At 54.4% G+C, this 19,350-nt stretch overlaps 1 protein-coding gene across 22 annotated transcripts in view; it reads right to left on the bottom strand.

Moving 5' to 3' along the window:
• Window positions 1–19,350, bottom strand: part of TSNARE1 (t-SNARE domain containing 1) — a 136,400-nt gene that overhangs the window by 33,044 nt on the left and 84,006 nt on the right. For 21 of the 22 annotated variants that reach the window (XR_004435459.1, XM_033203357.1, XM_033203351.1 and 18 more), the window contains 3 exons: window positions 14,244–14,334; window positions 10,161–10,235; window positions 9,619–9,675 (listed from right to left, as the gene is read on the bottom strand). Coding sequence is in view for 21 of the 22 variants with exons in the window: in XM_033203357.1 (XP_033059248.1) it covers window positions 9,619–9,675; window positions 10,161–10,235; window positions 14,244–14,334 (223 nt within the window). In the remaining variant the exon portion in view is untranslated. The remainder of the gene's footprint in view (window positions 1–9,618; window positions 9,676–10,160; window positions 10,236–14,243; window positions 14,335–19,350) is intronic. The other variant, XM_033203358.1, reaches the window with a different exon arrangement.

The raw sequence follows: 19,350 nt of genomic DNA on the forward strand, positions 1-19,350 counted from the left end.
TCCCACTCACCATCCGGGAGACTCAGGGAGTTCACAGCCACCTAAGCCACTCTGCAGCCAAGGGGCAATTCAGCAAACCTGGCCAGGCTGCTGCCTCCTGCAGCCCTCAGGAGCAGACCCATGGCGGCCTTGGCCCCGCCCCCAGATCCACCTTCCCCTCAGCTTCACACATGCTGTGCCCACACATGCTCCCCGACACAAATCCCGGGACCACCCTCCCTGCCCAGGCAGGCACTCTCCCAGCTGACTCGCCCGGCCGCTGGTCTTGGCCCAGTGGGCGTCACCACATGTCTGGAGAGGAGGATCTGACAGAGGCGGGACTGTGCCTGTCCTGATGCCTCCGGGCCTTCTGTGGCAGTGAAGCAGGGAGCACAGTGGCTGGGCCTGGATCGGAGCCCCTGATGGGACAGGACTCTCAGGATGGGGCCGCCCAGCTCACACCAGAGCCTGGGACTCAGTCACAGGCCCCCTCCCTTGCCTGTCCCCACCCATGTCTCCCCAGCCCTCTGGGAGACACAATCAAGGTCCCCTCCCAGGTCTGGGAAAGGCCCCCGCTAAGTATGGGGTCCCAGCCAGACTGCACCTCTGCTCATCAGGGCCCCCAGGCAGTGTGGACAGCTTTGCCAGTTCCGAGCCTCTGAGGGTACAGGGCCCTGCCTAGCTGTCATCCTAGGCATGAGATCTGGGTACAATGTGTGGAACTGACTGGGAATGGGAATCCAGGCTAGACCTGTGGGGTGCAGGCAGCCTCTCTGCTTCATCTCTCCCCACTGGACTCTGCTGGCCTCCACCGTGCCTAGGGACAGCACTGTCCACCAAGAGCAGCCGGCCATGCAGGCCAGGAGGCAAGGCATGGTGAAGAATCCCCTGTCAGTGCTAGGCATGGAGGGCCACAGGGGTACAGCTGCCGCCCCAACCCATCCCACTCACGTCCAGAGTTCTTGCCGTGCCCCTCTCGTGTGTGTGGGCATCTGGGGACATGGGCTGCAGGGCAGCCTGGCTCATGGGACCAGCTCTGTCGGCTCCCCCGTGCTCGGGGACTATAACCTCAGTCGCCCTGCAAGGAAGCTGCAAAGGCTGAGACTTGCTCATCTTCTGCCCTTTCCCAAACTGAAAGGCACCTCACCACACTGTGCAGCTCAGGGTGGGCACGTGCAGAGACCCCAACCAGAGGAAGTGCCGTGAGCGCTCCTGGGGAGGTTTCCCGCGGGGGAGAGGGGGTGCTCACCTCCTCTGGAGCAGTCACTGGCCCCGCCTGGCTTCCCAGCAGGTGCTGCTCCCAAAAACCGCCCAGGCTGAGTCACATTTATGTCCAGGGCCTGGTGAAGCGTCCCCACCTCCTGAGGCCCAAGAATCGTGGGGACTGGAGCTGGAGCAGATGCACAGGTGACAACCAAGTACGGAGAGATGGACCCCGGCTGGGCACCGAACCAGTGGATCCACAAACAAGCACTTCATTGCGTTTCTAGCAGAAGCCACCCCAGGTGGGCATGAGGCTAGGAGGGCTATGCTGGTGTGACTGCATCCAGGACGGGACGGCGGGGCCCCTCACTAGTCCCCACAGTTCTGCCTGAGACGGCTGACGACAACAGGAACAACAGCCCCAGCACCCCCGGAGGGACGCGGCACGAGACTGGAGACAACAGGACCAACAGCCACAGCACCAGCCACCTCTGGAGGGATGCGGCATGAGGTTAGGTGCTGCTTCCTTTCTCCCATTTCCTCAGGCCCCTCCAGGGTGGGCATGGCCACCCTCGTCTAAAGGGGCAGCGTGTCCACATCCTGCAGGTGGGATGGTGAGGCTGCCCTAGGCAGGTTCTCCTTCCCAAGCCAACTTCATCCTACACACCACCCTGACACGGGTAAAAGCTAGCACAGGCCTTTAAATAAATAAATACGTGGATAGATGAATATAAAATAAAAGATCTAAAAAATCTGTTGACAAGCGCAACTCGTCCAAGGTGGTAATTATCACCTCCCCTTCCTGGAGTGGGCGGGAGGAAGTGAGCAGTGCCTGGCGGTGGGAGCCCAGGGAGGCGCTGGCCTCACGCCAAGCCCAGCAACCCCAACGCCTCCTTCCTACGGCTCCAGCCCCTAGGCTTCCGGGGTGCTTGCATAAAGAGCCTGGGCTCAGGTTCCGGCCCCAGCACTGGTGCCAGCTGTGAGGCCCCAGGCGTGCCACTCACTTCTCTGGGCCTCACTGTCATCTGCAGAATGGCGACGGTGGCACTCACAGCCCCATGGTCTATGCCCCTCAAGCTCCACCCACACGGTCTGACCCCTCACAGCTGCAGAGCACAGCAGGCATACACCTCACTCCACCAGGAACCCGAGCACGAGGCTCTCCTGAGGTGCAAGGGCTCAGGAACATACCCCTCACTTCCTGGGGGCCTGGGGAGGGTCCTCAGCTTCCCTGAGCCTCCAGCTTCACTTCCAGGGAATGGAACTGACCTCAGCACATCCTAGTGTCGCCCAGAGAGCTCGAGGTGAAGCACGTGAGGCCGCAGCATACAGCACAGATGCCACAAGATGCCACACTCTGACTCAGGTGGGAAACCAGGCTGAGCTGTGCTTCTCCCAAGTGCTGTGAGCTACAGCGCAGAGATGCTCCCCCCAGGGGGACACGGCCATACACGCCCTCGGAGAGCGGCATGAGGATTGAGCACAGCCTCCCGCCTGCCAACAGTGACAGGCTCTGCAACAGCCCCACTGACTGGGATCCCATGGCCTGGGTAAAGTCAAAGGCCCCAGGTAAACTTAGTAAACTGTTGAGATAAGAGGTCCCTGGGGCAGCCCAGCTGCGGTGTCCGGGGATGGAGATGCAGGGGCATGCCCTCGGCCCTGACGCAAACAGCCACAGGCGAGGGGGCCGGAGGAAATGTGGTCCCTCCTACGATGAAACCCTCTAGGCCAGCTAATGCCGGCCGGTGAGACGCCTGGGTGGAGAAGGCACCATGGGACGTTCTGTGCGACGTTCCCTGGACTTGGGGGTTTCAATGACAGCTCCCCAGGAGCTGTGGGCAGAGGGTGCTGGGCACCCATGGACACCTGCCTCGGATCTGTGCCTTGGGATTGCTGCCACCTCCCGCATGTGGAGAAGGAGGAAGCTCGGAAGGATGGGGAGGGTGCAGGGGTGGGAGGGGGGTGCAAATGGGGCTCCATGTGGACGCCCAGGAAGGCAGCCGGGCTGGGATGTGAGCCATGTGGACGCCCAGGAAGGCGGCAGGGCTGGGGTGCAAGCCGTGTGGATGCCCAGGAAGATGGCCTGGCTGGGGTGCAAGCCGTGTGGATGCCCAGGAAGGCGGCCGGGCTGGGGTGCAGACCAGAGGAGACCCCACAGGTGCTCGGTCTCCCTCACCTCTGCAGCGGGAGGATCGGGGGCCCGGTGCTGCTCTCCCCAGCAGTGCAGGACAAAAGCCAGGGGAGGAAGAGATGGCTTAGATGCCCGGGTCCCTCCGCGGCCTCCTCCTGAAAAGCTCACAAAGCGCTCCTTTATTCTCCGCACAAAGGCCCAATTTGGGTCTTGAGCTCCGAGGCTGGGATTAGGGATTTGCTGGCAAGGTGCTGGGGCCAGCGCAGAGGGGACGGCCCTGTGATAGTTTTCCAGCTCAAGAGGCAGACACACAAAGGAGGCTTTCTCCTCCCCACAGGGCTCAGGGCCTCGGTCCCTGTTCCGACAAGCAGGGAAGACACGCTCTAACGTGAGTGCTGGAGACGGGGTGCACGCGGTTTCCCGTGGGAAGAGACTCCGCTCTGCTGGCATTCAGAAAGCAGGGACCTGAGGCCGGCGCCCAGGCTCTCCGAGGCTCTGGGAAGTAGACCACTTTCTCATGCACTCCGAACCAAGGGAGGGCAGGGGCCAGGGCAAGAGGCGCTCACACGGGGGCAGCGGTGTCTTTTCAGGAACCCCAGGTAGTTCATTGTTTCCTCCACACAGCAACAGACTCTATCGACGTTTATAATGTCAAATTTGTCGATGTTTATAAAGTCCCTACGCTTTTCTTTTTTTAACGTGTAGCTGGTGGAGTCTCCGGAGGCAAAGCCCAGAATGTCAGGACAGACATGGCTGTGGCAATGCTTCCCCGAGCCCCACGTTAAATCAAAGGGAACCGGACCCAGAGACAAGGGGTGACCCCAGCCCTTTACCCCAGGCAGGGAGGCGTGTCTAAGGAATTTCCAGCCAGCCAGTGAGAGTAAAGCGCATCTTCACTTCTGCAGCCTGGCTGGGGACACACAAAGTCCTGGCGGAAATGTAGGCTGAGGTGGCCGGTGACGGCAGAGACAGAGCATGATCTGCCACTGGGGCCGTTCCCCTGACGCTGTCCCAGGGACTGGGGTGCTGCTCACTGGTTGAGCCCAAGCTGGGTTTGAGACTGACCCTCGACCTAGCTGGAAACTACTGACCACAGCCAGGATCTCCAACTCCAGACAGGCTGAGCTGCCCACCCCACACCCAGGGGAGACAGGCGGGGGACCGGGAAGGCAGCCAGTGCCCCCGCCCTTGCCAGGGCTGCCCAGCCTGTGAGCAGCAGCCCCCAAGTCCCCCTACGTCAGCCCAGCATCAACTTGGCAACAGTCCTTTTGCTGAACAGGGTTGCATATCATCTCATCATTGATAGCTGGCAAATTCCTAGAAATAATCTAACCTTCCGTGAGTTCTCAGAAGCACTACTGGCCACTCCCCACCTTTTTAAAAGAAAATTCTTCCAAAAGGCAATACGGCTGTGTTTCAGTGCCAGGTGCAAAGAGTACAGCTCTATGACTTCCTACAAAGGAAACACGTCCCAGCCAAGACACAGGACACTGGCCAGGACCCCCGAGGCCTCCCTCCAGCACCTGTCATCCCATGCCCCCAACAGAGGAGAACCCAGCTCCGACTTCCAACGCTGTCCACTGGTGGGGCCTGGTTCTGACTACAGAAATGGCATCCCACAGTCTATCCCCTTGGGTCTCAGGCTTCTTGGACGCAGCATTATGTCCGAGGCATCACCAGTGGGCGTGGTGGCCACAGTTCATTCTTTGGCTGCTGTAGAGTCCCCTGTGGCATGAATTCCGCTTGCACGCAGCATTACGTCTGAGGCATCACTGGTGGGCGTGGTGACCGCAGTTCACTCTTTTGGTTGCTGTGGAGTCCCCGGTGGCATGAATTCAGCAGGTGCTGCTTCCCGGTGCTGGTGAAGACTGGGCGGGGTTCCAGGTCACACCACTGCATGGGGTGCTGCTATGAGCATTCTCCCACGTGACTTCTGTCAACACACACAGTTGTCCTGTCTCCACGGAGTGGCCGAGGACTCCCACAGACACCAGAATCTGTGGGTGCGCAAGTCCCTGATATAAAATGACTTGATATTTGCATACAACCTACGCACATCCTCCCATATATTTAAATCACCTCTAGGTTGCCTATAATATTTAATATGATGTAAATGCTGTGTAGTAAATAGCATAGTTGCTCTACTGTATTGTTTCGGAAACGATGACAAGAAGAGAAGAGGCTGTACATGTTCAGAACAGCTGCCATTCTTTAAAAATATTTTCAGTCTGTGATTGGTGGAATCCACGGATGTGAAACTCACGGATATGAATGGCCCACAGATATGCATGTCTGTTGGGCAGAACTGCAAGACCCTAGGTAAGAAAATGCTGGACTTGACAGATATTTTCCAACAGTGTTCAAAGTGGTGATGCAGAGGCACACCCCACCGGTAAGGCACGAGGGTGCAACAACCTGCACGCAGGCCCACACTCGGCTTTTGCAGGGGTTCTCACTCATGTTTGCTCTAGTTATTTGTGTGGGTGTGGTGTGTGGTGATACACCACCATGGGTTTCTTTGCCATTTTTCTGATAACTCGTGTTGCCAAGTACACGTTCACAGGCTTATGAGCCACCTGGAATCCTCTTCTGTGAGGTGCCTGTGGAAGGCTGCTGCCCTTTTACTGTTTTTCAGCAGAGTTGTCTGCCCTTTCCTTGTTGATCTGTAAGATACCTTTATATATTAAGGATGTAAGTCCTTTTCACACGTGTTGTGCAAACATCCTCCCCTGTGCTGTGGGCTGCACTCTCTTACTGGGGTATAATTTTAACAAAGTGTGTCGACCTTCTCCTTTGTGGGCGGCACTTATGCATCTGTGTAAGAAATACTTGCTCACCATGAAGGCATCAACAGAGCCTCCCATGGAGCCTTCTGGAAGTGCTACTGCCTTATCTTTCACACGTGGGCCTGTGGTCTGGCTGGAAGTGCTTTCTGCACAGGGTGAGTTGTTGGCGAAGGGTCCTTTTTTTCCAGTTCGAACATCCGAGTGATCCGTATCAAGCCCTGAATGAATCACCCACCTCCTGTGGCGGGGCAGTCCGCCTCAGCCGCAAACCCAGCTGCCATGGATCTGTGGTCTGTGTCCAGTCTTCACTCCGTCCCACGGGCTGATGTATCCACGGGCTGGTGTGTCTAGCCTCGCACAAACACCACACTGTTTTTATTTCTGTGCTTTATAGTGTGTTCCAATACCTGATAGTATAAATCTCTTTCGCTGTTCTTCAAAATTGCCTTCACTATTTTGGGTCTTTCCTATTTCCATATACATTTTGGAATCAGCTTGACAGTTCACTCACACACACACACACACACACACACACACACCACACACACACACACACTGAAAACCTGCTGGAACTTTACTGGGATTATATTGAGCCTACAGATCCACTGAGTGAGAGCTGACATCTCCATACACATGGTATCCCCTCCGTGGTTAGATCATCCACTGGATGAGAGCTGACATCTCTGTAAACACAGTATCCCCTGCATGGTTTAGGTCATCTGTCATTCCTCTCAGTAATGTGGCATAGTTTTTAATGTAGAGGCCTTAACTGCTCTTCATAGAATTTTTTGAAGAAATTTATTGTAATAAATTATGACATCAGTTTTTAAATTTCCTCTCCAAACTGTCTTTTGCCAGCACACACAGTGTCTTCTTGTCTGTTGACCTGTCCTGCCGCATTCACTGATGAATTCTAACAGCACGCTGCAGATGCGTTCAGATTTTCCATGGACATAATCGTGCTGTCTATGAAACACAGTTTCTTCTCAATCCTACTTTTTTTTTCATGCCATACAGCGTTGGAGACGACATCTGGCACAATGGGGAACAGAAACAATAGCACTAGATGACCTCGTTTTATCCTCTATCTTAGGAGAAAAGATGTTAACATCTCCTCAGTAAGTATAACGTTAACTGTAGGGTTTTTGAAGATACCTTCTGGCAGATTAAAGGCATTCTTATCTATTCCTAGTTTGCCAGGATTTGTTTAGCCTCCTTGAGTGTTGAACTGTATCAAGTGCTTTTCCTATCTGTTGAAATAACCTGTACAGATTTCCTCACTTCTTCTGTATTCCGTGGTGAATCATACCCAGACTCTGAATGCAAATCAGCCTTGCATCCCTACAATCAACCCCACTTTATAATGATGTATCATCCTTTTACACGTTGATTGATTGAAGTTACTAATATTTAGGATTTTTGTCTCTATGTTCATAAGAGAGACTAGCATGTTATTTTCCTTCCTGGGATCCTTGTAAGATCTGGAATCAAGCTACTGGGGCCTCATGAGGCAGCCAAGGTGTGTTTCCTCCCTGCCGTATTCTCTGTGTGTGTGTGTGTAAACTGCTGCTCGCTACTGCGCAAATACGGGACTGAATTCACCCATACAGCTATTGAGGTCTAGAGTTTTCTTTGCGGGATATTTTTAATTTATGGATTTAATTTTTTAATAAATATTCAACATCCCAGACTTTCTGTACCTCTTGGTAAATTACAGTTTTCTAAAAAAAAGTTTCCTCGAAGCTGTCGAATTTATCGATGTTTATAACGTCCCTACGTTTTTCTTTTTTTAATGTGTAGGACTGGTAATGATCTACCCATTTTCATTCTGATACTGGTCATCTGTGTTTTCTCTTTGTATCCTGATTAATCTTGTAGGGGTTTAACAATCCTTTCAAAAAGCCAATTCTTTTGGCTTTGCTAACTTTCCTACTGTATGTCTGTTTTGTATTTCGTTGATTTCTGCCTTAGCAATTGCATATATTACTACATAACACGGCACCCATCCTTGGCTTGCTCAGTCTGCCTTCAATGTGTACGTTACTTCTCTGACGATGCGAGGACATCACGACACTTTAACGCCATTTGCCTTCCCTCTGTCTTCTGGGCCATTTTGACAATAGCACACACCTGACAGTATCTGAAGCCCGCCAGTCCTCATCATCACCGTTTTATGGTCAACATTAACCCGGGCACGGCCACATCAACTGTTTCCAGTGTCTCTCACTCCCTCCTCCGGGACGTGCTATCTCTGAGATCACTCCTTTTCCACCTGAGGGGGTTCTGTTGACAAGGAGTTCTCTCATTTTGTCTCTCTAAAACTGTTTTCACTTTGCCTTTATTTCTGAAGCACGTCTTCCCCAGGGTGCAGCTGGAGATTAGTTATGTTTCTCAAGCTTTTTGAAGGCACACTTCCACTGTCTTCTGGGTGCCATCGTTTCTTCTAAGAAAGTCAGGTGTCAGTCTTGTCCCTTTAAAAATCACATGACTTTTTTCTCTGACTTGAATGTGCTCTTAACATTTTTTTTTCTAGTTTGAATCTGCTTTTCTAAGATTTTATTCTTGTCTTTGGTTTTCAAATTTTTATAATGCTATGACCAAGGGCGCTTTGTTTGTTTTGAGACAGTCTCTCGCTCTGTCCCCCGGGCTGGAGTGCAATGGCGTGCTCTTGGCTCACTGCAACCTCCATCGCCCAGGTTCAAGCAATTCTCGTGCCTCAGCCTCCTGAGTAGCTGGGATTACAGGCACCTGTCATCATACCTGACTAATTTTTGTATATTTAGTAGAGACAGGGTTTCACCATGTTGGTCAGGCTGGACTCACTCCTGATCTCAAGTGATCCACCTGCCTCAGCCTCCCAAAATGCTGGGATTATAGGCATGAGCCACTGCACCCGGCCAAGGGTGGTTTTTGTTTTGTTTTGTTTTTTTATTTGAAATGGAGTTTCACTCTTGTTGCCCAGGCTGGAGTGCAATGGCACAATCTCAGCTCACCACAACTTCTGCCTCCCGGGTTCAAGTGATTCTCCTGCTTCAGCCTCCTGAGTAGCTGGGATTACAGGCGTGTGCCACCAAGCCCAGCTAATTTGTACTTTTAGTAGAGACAAGGTTTCTCCATGTTGGTCAGGCTGGTCTTGAACTCCCATCCTCAGGTGATCTGCCCACCTCGGCCTCCCAAAGTGCTGGGATTACAGGCGTGAGCCACTGTGCCCTGCCATGTGTGCGTGTGTTTTAACCCAGGTTTTACAACGGCTCTCAGCAAGAGGGCTGGTCTGATCAGTGAGTCCTGCCCAGCACATGGAACCATCCACAGTCATTCTTTGGGAGCTGAGCCCTTGTCAGGCACTGTGCCAGGGCCCAAAGGTCAAAATGCTCACGTTTTCAAGGCTGTACCTCACAGCACCCCTCAGATGAGACCCCTGCCGTTGGCCCTCCCAGCCCTTCCATGGAGCACAGATGGCAGTGGATTCTGGGTTGTCCCCTAACAGTCACTGACCCACGGTCACTACTTGGCACCCACCTGTTTACTGCCCCTCTGTGCCATGGGAAGCAGCGCTCTGGACTTTTCTGCAATTTTCTGTTGGAAAAAGGATGAGAGGGACACAGGAAGAGCAAAAAAGGTGGGGAAGAGAGAAGAAATAGTCAGCTGAGTGCAGGGCTCTGGATGATGGTGCAGCAAAACACGCCTGCCACTCCCAGAAGAGGCTGCCGGGGCCGGGGCTGAGCTCTGCCAGCGAGACGCTGGATGGCATCTGTTCATGCATGGGAGCTCTCTAGGCCCCCGTTTCCTCACCTGTCAGAGTCGGGTGAGACCTGTTCTTCCTGCTTCCCCAGAGCTGCTGTGGGTCAGCTCTTGAGGGTAAATGTCCTCTAGGACACAAGCCCTGAGGCACAGTCTGGATCCTGGCTGCCTAGAGACTGTGTGCAAGGATGACCCGCTTCTCTGCCTTTGGGGATGGGGCTGCCCCAGGCCCGCAGGGATAAGACAGCCATGAGGGTGCTCTGGGAACCGAGGCCCACCCTACCTGGCCTGCAGGCCCCTGCCGCCCCCCTGCACCTCACCTTCTGCACCACTCCATAGCGCTGAATGGCATCCGAGAGCTGGGTTTTCAGCCAGTCCAGCTGAGGACGCTCCTGCTGCAGAGAGAAGGCACAGCTGGCACGACATGGGAGGTCTGGCCCTGCCCCAGAGGCCCCACCACCCACACTTTCTCCCGCACCGACGTCCCACCTTCCCACACACAGAATGGGGCTCGTCATCAGCTACATCCCCCCGGTGTCACCGCTGTCTCCACAGGCACACCCAGGGTCCCCAGCGACACCATGACCACAAAATCCAGTGCAGGGGTCAACACCACCTGCCGGAGCCAGGAGCTACTCAAGGCACATAAACCTGGCCCCGCACCACCTCCACGAGAAGCACTGTGACGCCTCTTCCACAGCGCAGGAGACTGTGGCCCTGAGTCCTGAGTGGCTTGTCTGTGACTCTTTCCTCTTCCACAGCACAGGACATGGCGGCCCTGAGTCCCAAGTGGCTTGTCTGTGACTCCTTCCTCTTCCACAGCACAGGACATGGCGGCCCTGAGTCTCAAGTGGCTTATCTGTGACTCCTTCCTCTTCCACAGCACAGGACACGGCGGCCCTGAGTCCCGAGTGGCTTATCTGTGACTCCTTCCTCTTCCACAGCACAGGACGCCGTGGCCCTGAGTCCCGAGTGGTTTATCTGTAACTCCTTCCTCTTCCACAGCACAGAACACCGTGGCCCTGAGTCCCGAGTGGCTTGTCTGTGGTCACACAGGTGGCGGGGTCACTGCCAGAACCATCCCCCTCCCCAGCATCTCGACTGTACCTGGGTTCCCCATGGCCTCCAGGGTCCACCAACCCCAGTTCCTTCCTGCTGGGACGTTTGCCACCACACCTCAGTGCCCACCAGGCACCTGCTCCAGAGCTGGAGCTGGAGAAGCACTGAGCTGGGGTGGGGCTGGACAAGCAGCCCTGGGGTCAGCCCCATTGCTCTGGCTCACCATGGGCGCCACCCACCAGCAGGAGCACCAAGGAACCCACAGCTTCCTTCCAGCACCCACCCCGTGGCTATCAGAAGATTGGAGAGAGCCAAGGCTCAGGCAGACTGGTCTGGGGTAAACCTCTGATGACCAAGGGGCACTGGGAGCAGCCAATCACAGCCTTGACCTCTTTCCACGATCGAAGGTACTACATCTCATCGAAGCGTCCACGGCCCACAAAGTCAAAGATGTGGTAGGCACTGACTGTGCCCACCAAGCCGTGTGAAGGAGCCATTCACTTCACGAGGAAACGGCCTGCGCGGACCACCCGAGCCTGCTCTCACCCCACAGAAACACCTCGCAGAATCGCAACCCTCCACCATGTAGGGCCTTGCTCAGCACCCCACGTAAGCAGAGTGCCTCCCGTAAGAGGGCCCAGCGCCTCCCGTAAGAGGGCCCAGCATGTATTCTCGGATGAATGAGTAAATGAGTAAGTGACTCAGGCATACCTGAGTCAGAGAATGAAGAACAAAGCTACAGAGGAAGAGGTCAGACACAGGCGTCAGTGCTGGCCATGATGCTGCTGACATCACCGCCCGAGGGCACAGGCCAGGGCAGCACCCAGTCCCCAAAGACTGGTCCCCGCAGGGCAGCCATGGCTATGAGGAGTGGCCTGTGCACAGAGAGGCTCCAGGCTGCTCAGCACAAAGCTCCCAGAGCTCCTGTCATCTGCCTTTAGGGAGACTCCAGCCACCCCATCACTGGACAAGGGGCTGCTGCCTCTGTCACACGGTTTTTTAGTGTAACTAACTTTTGAACTAGTTCTATTTTTTAAGTACAAGTTTTATTACTGCATAATTGAGATCTGATAAAATTCACCCACTTTTCAGTGTCGAGTTCAGTAACTCTTAGTTGTACAGCCATCCCCACAACCCAGTTTTAGAACTTTCCCATCACGCCAGAACGGGCCCTGCGCCTGCCTGCTGGCACCCCAAAACCAACTCCTGCTCCCAACCCTGACAACTGCTCGTCCACTTTTGGTCTCCAGAGATTGCATTTTCTGGATGTTTCACAAAAACAGACCCACACACTGTGTGTTTTCTTGCATGGGGGCATGCGGTCTTTGAGCCCCACCACATTGTGGCCTGTCTAACTCTCCGCTTCTTCTCACTGCTGACCACACCCAATGCAGCACTGTCCACGTCACGTGTATTTTCCACAGGGAAGGCGGCATGCGTTTCCCCTGCAGGACTGCTAATCCATGCTGCTGGCTCTGCAGCAGGTTGAACCTGTAACCCCAGTCCTCCCAAGGCAGTGAGAGCAGCTATGGGCAGCACCTACGGCAGGGGCAGGTTGGCGTCTCACTCACACTGTGCACATGAAGCAGGTACAGCCAGCGGCTCACACCGTATGCATGAAGCAGGTACAGCCAGCGGCTCACACCATGCACATGAAGCAGGTACAGCCAGCGGCTCACACCATGCACATGAAGCAGGTACAGCCAGCAGCTCACACCGTATGCATGAAGCAGGTACGGCCAGCAGCTCACACCGTGCACATGAAGCAGGTACAGCCAGCGGCTCACACTGTGCACATGAAGCAAGTGCAGCCAGCAGCTCACACCATACGCATGAAGCAGGTGCAGCATGAAGCGGGTGCGGCCAGCGGCTCACACTGTACACATGAAGCAGGTATGGCCAGTGGCTCACACCGTACGCATGAAGCAGGTGCAGCATGAAACAGGTGCAGCCAGTGGCTCACACTGCATGCATGAAGCAGGCATGGCCAGCAGCTCACACCGAACGCATGAAGCAGGGGCAGTATGAAGCAGGTGAGGCCAGCGGCTCACACTGTACGCATGAAGCAGGTGCAGCATGAAGCAGGTATGGCCAGCAGCTCACACTGTAGGCATGAAGCAGGTGCAGCATGAAGCAGGTATGGCCAGCAGCTCACACTGTATGCATGAAGCAGGTGCAGCATGAAGCAGGTATGGCCAGCGGGCCGCAGCTTGCTCACTCCTGCCCCATAAAATCTTAGGGTTCGGCAGCACTTAATCTTTTGTGACAAGTACCCTCCAATCTTCAGCGACTGGACCCTGACCTGGTGTGGTGGAGCAGAGGGTGTCGGGACGGTGAGAAGTGGGGACAGGGCCAGGCGTGGTGGCTCACACCTGTAATCCTAACACTTTGGGAGGCCAAGATGGGTGGATCACTTGAGGCCGGGAGTTCAAGACTAGCCTGAGCAACATGGTGAAACCCCACCTCTACTAAAAACACAAAAGTTCGCTGGGCATGGTGACGGGCGCCTGCAAGACTCCGTCTCAAAAAAAGAAAAAAAGAAGTGGGGACAGGGTGGAGATGAGGGAGGGAGCGGCGCTGGGGTAGCTGAGCTGGGACAGTGGTGACGGCTGTGGCAGTGGGACAGGGTGGAGATGAGGGAGGGAGTGGCCCTGGGGCAGCTGAGCTGGGACAGTGGTGACGACTGTGGCAGTGGGACAGGGTGGAGATGAGGGAGGGAGCGGCGCTGGGGCAGCTGAGCTGGGACAGTGGTGACGGCTGTGGCAGTGGGACAGGGTGGAGATGAGGGAGGGAGCGGCCCTGGGGCAGCTGAGCTGGGACAGTGGTGATGTCTGTGGCAGCGGGTATGGTGATGGCCACTGCCACAGCCATATGTCTGGCCTGAGGCCCATGCGTCTGGTAAGGCACCAGGGGAGGTGAGGGGATAGGGAGGGTGTACACGAGGGGATAGGGAAGGTGGTCTTGGGTGGCGGATGCAGCAGAAGGGCAGGGGATGCAGGGCGGGGGAGAGGATGGTGAAACAATGGCGGGCCATCAGCTTCCAGTAAGGCCTGGCCAGGAAGACTCAGGGTGCTCTTGTCCCCACTACTGCATAAGCCAAGGAGAGCAAGAGTGCGGGCAGCCACACCAGCTCCTGGCACATGGTCGGCACACGGCTGCTACCTGAATGACTGAACATAGGTTCTGAGCCATGGAGCCACGTGAAGCTGGGTGCCAGGCCAGTCTGTGTCCATCCACACATATCAGCCTCCCTGTATCCTGCCTCGTGTGATGTCCCTGCTCCCATTACAGGCACAAGGGTCCATTCCTCTCCTCCCTCCCAGCCCGAGATCCCAGGAACATACCGGGCAGGAGCTGCGCAGCAGCTCGGCCATCTGCTTCACAGTGGTGGCGCTGGCTGAGATGGTCTTGTTGGTCTCCTGCTGTGCCGTGTGCCTGGGGGCCGAGAAGGAGCCAGGAGCGAAGGCAGGGGAGGAAGGCAGCAGAGAGTAAGGGCCCAGAAGGGCACAGCGAGCAGGGATGCACAGGCAGAGTCAGGGAGACAGAGACGGATGGATGGACAGGTGGATAGAGGGCCAAGAGACACACAGAGACAGAGAAAACAGCAGAGAGGCCAACAAGAGTAGGGAAAGGGTAGCAAACAGAAAGAGGCAAAGGCACAGAGAAAGAGAGAAGGGAACAGAGACAAGAGCAGCAGTGACTCCCACAGAGAAAGAGGAGGGGGCCCAAGAGCCAGGACAGAGAGGGACAGGCAGACACCCAGCAAGAGGCCGGGGTCGGGGGGCAGAAAGGCAGGCGGAGAGAGACGGCGCAGTTACGTAAGCTCTGGCTGGGGTGGGTGGCAGCCGGGCCCCACCAATCAGCCACTGTGAGGACCACCTTCCTCCCCCGCTGCAACCACCCCCAAATACCCCACAGACAGGAGGCCCAGCCACGAGCCCTCCCTGCAGAAAGGTCCCTCTTGCGGTCAGTTCTCGGAAAGCCAGCAGGAGAATAAAGGCAACTGCGCCATGGCCCAGGGAGGCCAGCGATCCTCACCCCCTGCACACTTCTGACGGGCCCCGGGTGAGACGGTTCTCACACCGGGGGCCAGTGAGACACAAGGAGCCCGGGACAGTCCCAGGTTACAGTTCCAAGCATGACCTTGAAAGCAACTGGGAAGACCAGCCCGTCTCCCACTAGGGGTTCGCCACCCCCATCCCTGGAGAGAGAAGCACCAGAGCAACCGTACCCCAGCCTGGCCGCAGGCACACACACCAAGTGCAGGGAGGACCCTAGCCTGGTGGAAACTGGGGAGCCACAGTGACCCTTTCAAGTACAGCCCAAATGGCCCCTGCAGCCCCTCAGGCATCACCTCGGGCCTGCACCAAGCAGGCCTTGGGGCCCACACGTGGCAGCAAGCCTGGCACCACCACCCCAGCCAAGCCTACAGGAGCAGGGCCCATCTCCTGATATCCACCCTGGGTGGGCAGAGCCTGTGACACACAGAGGAGTAAGAGTGCCCCCCAGAACAGGCACCCAGCAGGCTAGAGAGGGTGTGGGCAAAGGAGGGCAAGGAGCCATAAGGTTACCACAGACGGGGGAACCGCAGGGACAGGAGCTTTCTTCCCCGGGGCCTTGGTCAGGGCTGCTTCCTGCAGCTGGCCTCTGAGGCTTTGAAGAGCTTCCAGTGCCTCCAGCTTGCAAACATGCCTCTTTGTCCAACCACTGGCTTAACACTGTGAGAAGTATGCGGAAGCAGACTGCCCCTCACTCCCGCTCCCACCAGTCCTTTCCTCACCCTGGGTTGCCACACAGCCTCCTGTCCCTCTCCCTGGGCTGCCACTCCGCCTCCCGTCCCCGGCCCACTCGCCACTGCATCCCATCACATTTTGTACACAGCAGGCTCAAGCGATCCTGCTAAAGACACTTCGGATCTTGCCAGTCCACACCTCAGAACTCACCAATGGTTCCACATCTCATTCCGGTCAAAGCCAAAGTCCCTCCAGCACTGCTCTAGGCCCACGTGGACGGCCTCCCCACACCGCCCTCCTGCACCTGCGACTTCACCTCCCCACGCTGCCCTCCTGCACCTCCAACTTCACCTCCCCACGCCGCCCTCCTGCACCTCCGACTTCACCTCCCCACGCCGCCCCTGGGCTCTAGGCCCATATGGGCAGCCTCCTGCACCTCCGACTTCACCTCCCCACACTGCCCCTGGGTTAACTTCACTCCTGGCCCACAGGTCTCTGCTGCTCCTGGATGAGCCGGACATATCCCTGCCTTAACGCTTTCCTAGGTCAGATGCAGACAACCAAGCCCTGGTTGCTGACCCAGGAGCAGCTGTCTGGTCACATTGCCACTGTGGGCAATGGCCCCAGCACCAACACCTGCCCAGATAACTCCCCTGGGAGGGCCAGGCAGGTCACGGCCCACACTCTTCTCTGCTCCAAGCTGACCTCTCCACTCCTCTAGACTCCCATGTGTCAGGGCCTCTCACTCATGCCCCCACTGAAACATCCTCGTGGAGCCATTAGTGCTGGAATGAAGGCAGCCCATTTCCTGTATGCGGTGGGTCAGGCTTTTCTCTTTCCAGGCAGGATCTCGTCTCATTTGCGCCTCCCTCACAAAGTGTTAGCACCATGCAGGATCAAAGTGAACAAGGCCTCCTTACCCAACCTGGCAACCCCTCAGGCATCAGATCACCCTGCCAAGTCCATCGTGGGAACAGGAGGTTGCCAACCAGAAAACCCAAGACGTGATGAAGGGAGTGGCGAATGAGAGCCGCCAGTCAAGGAAGGGCAGCCAGGCGGAAGGGCACTGCTGAGGGGCGACCTTCCATGATGCTCGTCCCAGTAAAAGGCCCGGAGGAGACCTCTACTTACAGTCATGGTACCGGGTACTACCTCCTACCTCAAACAAGCAGAAAACACATTTAAACAAACACACACACACAAAGCTATGGGATGCAGTTAAAACAGTACTTACAAGGAAATTACTGCTTTAAATTCTTATATTAGAAAAGAGAAAAGAATAAAATCAATGTCTAGAAAGTCCACCTAAAGAAGCCAGTAAATTAAACACAAAGGAAGTAGAATAGAGATAATAAAGGTAGTTCAATAATTAATAAAATAGCAAACAGACCAACAATAGAAATAATAAAATTAAAAAGCATTCAAAACATTACACAACTCTGCCTAGACAGGTCAAGAGGAAGAAAAATCACACTAGCAAATTACCAAGATCAAGAATGAAAGACTGAACCTGACTGCAGATCCAACATTAAAAGAACGTTAAGGAAATACAAAATCCTATCAGGCCCATAAATTTGACAACTAAGAGGAAATAGAAAAATTCCTTAAAAGACATGAATTATATCAAAACTGACTCAAAAAGAAACAGAAAACCTAAATAGCTCTATAAGTATGGCAAGAATTCAATTTGTGCTTAAAAACATTGCTGCAAATACACAGGCACAACAGGCTTCAATATCAGTATCGTGCAATCCCCTAGAAAACAGAGAGGAGATACACATTGTACGAGGCTCACACTACCCTGATAACAAAACCCAAACAGATAATCTAAAGGAAGGAAGCCCACATATCACTCACAAACCCAGCAGCAAAAATCTTCAATACAATTTTAGAAAAATGAATTCAACAATATATGAAAGAGATAGTACACCACGACCAAGAGGTGCTTACCCAGGGGATACAAGGTTGGTTCAACATTCAAACATCCGTGAGCGTAATTCTCATATCAACAGAGCAAATTTAACAAGGAGAAAAACATCTTAATAAATTATGCAGAAAAAGCATGTGACAAAATTCGACACTCATTCTAGATTAAAACTTCCTTGAGTTTAGTTCCTAGTTTCCTTAACTAGAAAAAAGAAGCGGACTCCCTCAACCTGATACAGAGAGCCTGTTAAATAAAAAACAAAACAAACATCTAGGATACTTACAGCAAAAGATGGAATGCTTCCCCGTAAGATGGGGAACGAGGCAGGTATGTGTGCTTTCACTACTTTTACTCCTCATATTAGAAGTTTACCTGGGAATAAGGGGGAAAGACCTAAGAAACATAAAGATTGAAAATGAAGAGTAAAACTGTCTTCAGTCACAGAGACGTGTACATCTATATAGAAAATCCCGGCCATGCGCGGTGGCTCACACCTGTAATCCCACAACTTCAGGAAGCTGAGGCAGGCAGATCATGAGGGCAGGAGATCGAGACCATCCTGCCTAACATGGTGAAACTCCGTCTCTACTAAAAATACAAAAAAAAAAATTAGCCAGGCGTGGTGGTGGGCACCTGTAGTCCCAGTTACTTGGGAGGCTGAGGCAGGAGAATGGCATGAACCAAGGAGGAGGAGCTTGCAGTGAGCCAAGATCGCACCACTGCCCTCCAGCCTGGGCGACAGTGTGAGACTCCATCTCAAAAAAAAAAAAAGAAAAAAGAAAATCCCAAGGAATCTACAAAGAAGCTCCAGAAACTAATCAGCGAGTGAATCTACGCAGGTCACAGGATACAAGGAAGTACACGGAAGTCACATTATTTCTGTGGAGTTGCAGCCAACAAGAGGAGAAGAACACAAATAAGAGAAAGGCCAGCTTGGCTGTGCCTGTGGGTCGGACGATGATATTGTTTTGAAAGGCCGGCCTTACCGTGTCCGTGGGTTGGACGACAATACTGTTATGAAAGGCCGGCCTGGCCGTGTCCATGGGCTGGACAGTAATATTGTTATGAAAGGCCAGCCTGGCCGTGTCCATGGGCTGGACAATAATATTGTTATGAAAGGCCAGCCTGGCCGTGTCCATGGGCTGGACGACAATACTCTTATGAAAGGCCGGCCTGGCGGTATCTGTGGACTGGACGATAATATTGTTATGAAAGGCCGGCCTGGCCGTGTCCATGGGCTGGACGATAATATTGTTATGAAAGGCCGGCCTGGCGGTGTCTGTGGGCTGGACGACAATACTGTTATGAAAGGCCGGCCTGGCCGTGTCCATGGGCTGGACGATAATATTGTTATGAAAGGCCGGCCTGGCCGTGCCTGTGGACTAATGATGATATTGTTATGAAAGGCCGGCCTGGCCGTGTCCATGGGTTGGACAATATATTATATTATGAAAGGCCGGCCTGGCGGTGTCTGTGGGCCGGATGACAATACTGTTATGAAAGGCCGGCCTGGCCGTGTCCATGGGCTGGACAGTAATATTGTTATGAAAGGCCGCCCTGGCCGTGTCCATGGGCTGGACGATAATATTGTTATGAAAGGCCGGCCTGGCCATGTCCATGGGCTGGACGACAATACTGTTATGAAAGTCCAGCCTGGCCGTGTCTGTGGGCTGATGAAGATATTGTTATGAAAGTCCAGCCTGGCCGTGTCTGTGGGCTGATGAAGATATTGTTATGAAAGGCCGGCCTGGCCGTGTCCATGGGCCGGATGACAATATTGTTAGGATACCA

The sequence above is a fragment of the Trachypithecus francoisi genome, unplaced genomic scaffold, assembly GCF_009764315.1.
Source record: "Trachypithecus francoisi isolate TF-2019V2 unplaced genomic scaffold, Tfra_2.0 Lachesis_group7, whole genome shotgun sequence".
In the NCBI taxonomy this organism is placed as follows: domain Eukaryota; kingdom Metazoa; phylum Chordata; class Mammalia; order Primates; family Cercopithecidae; genus Trachypithecus; species Trachypithecus francoisi.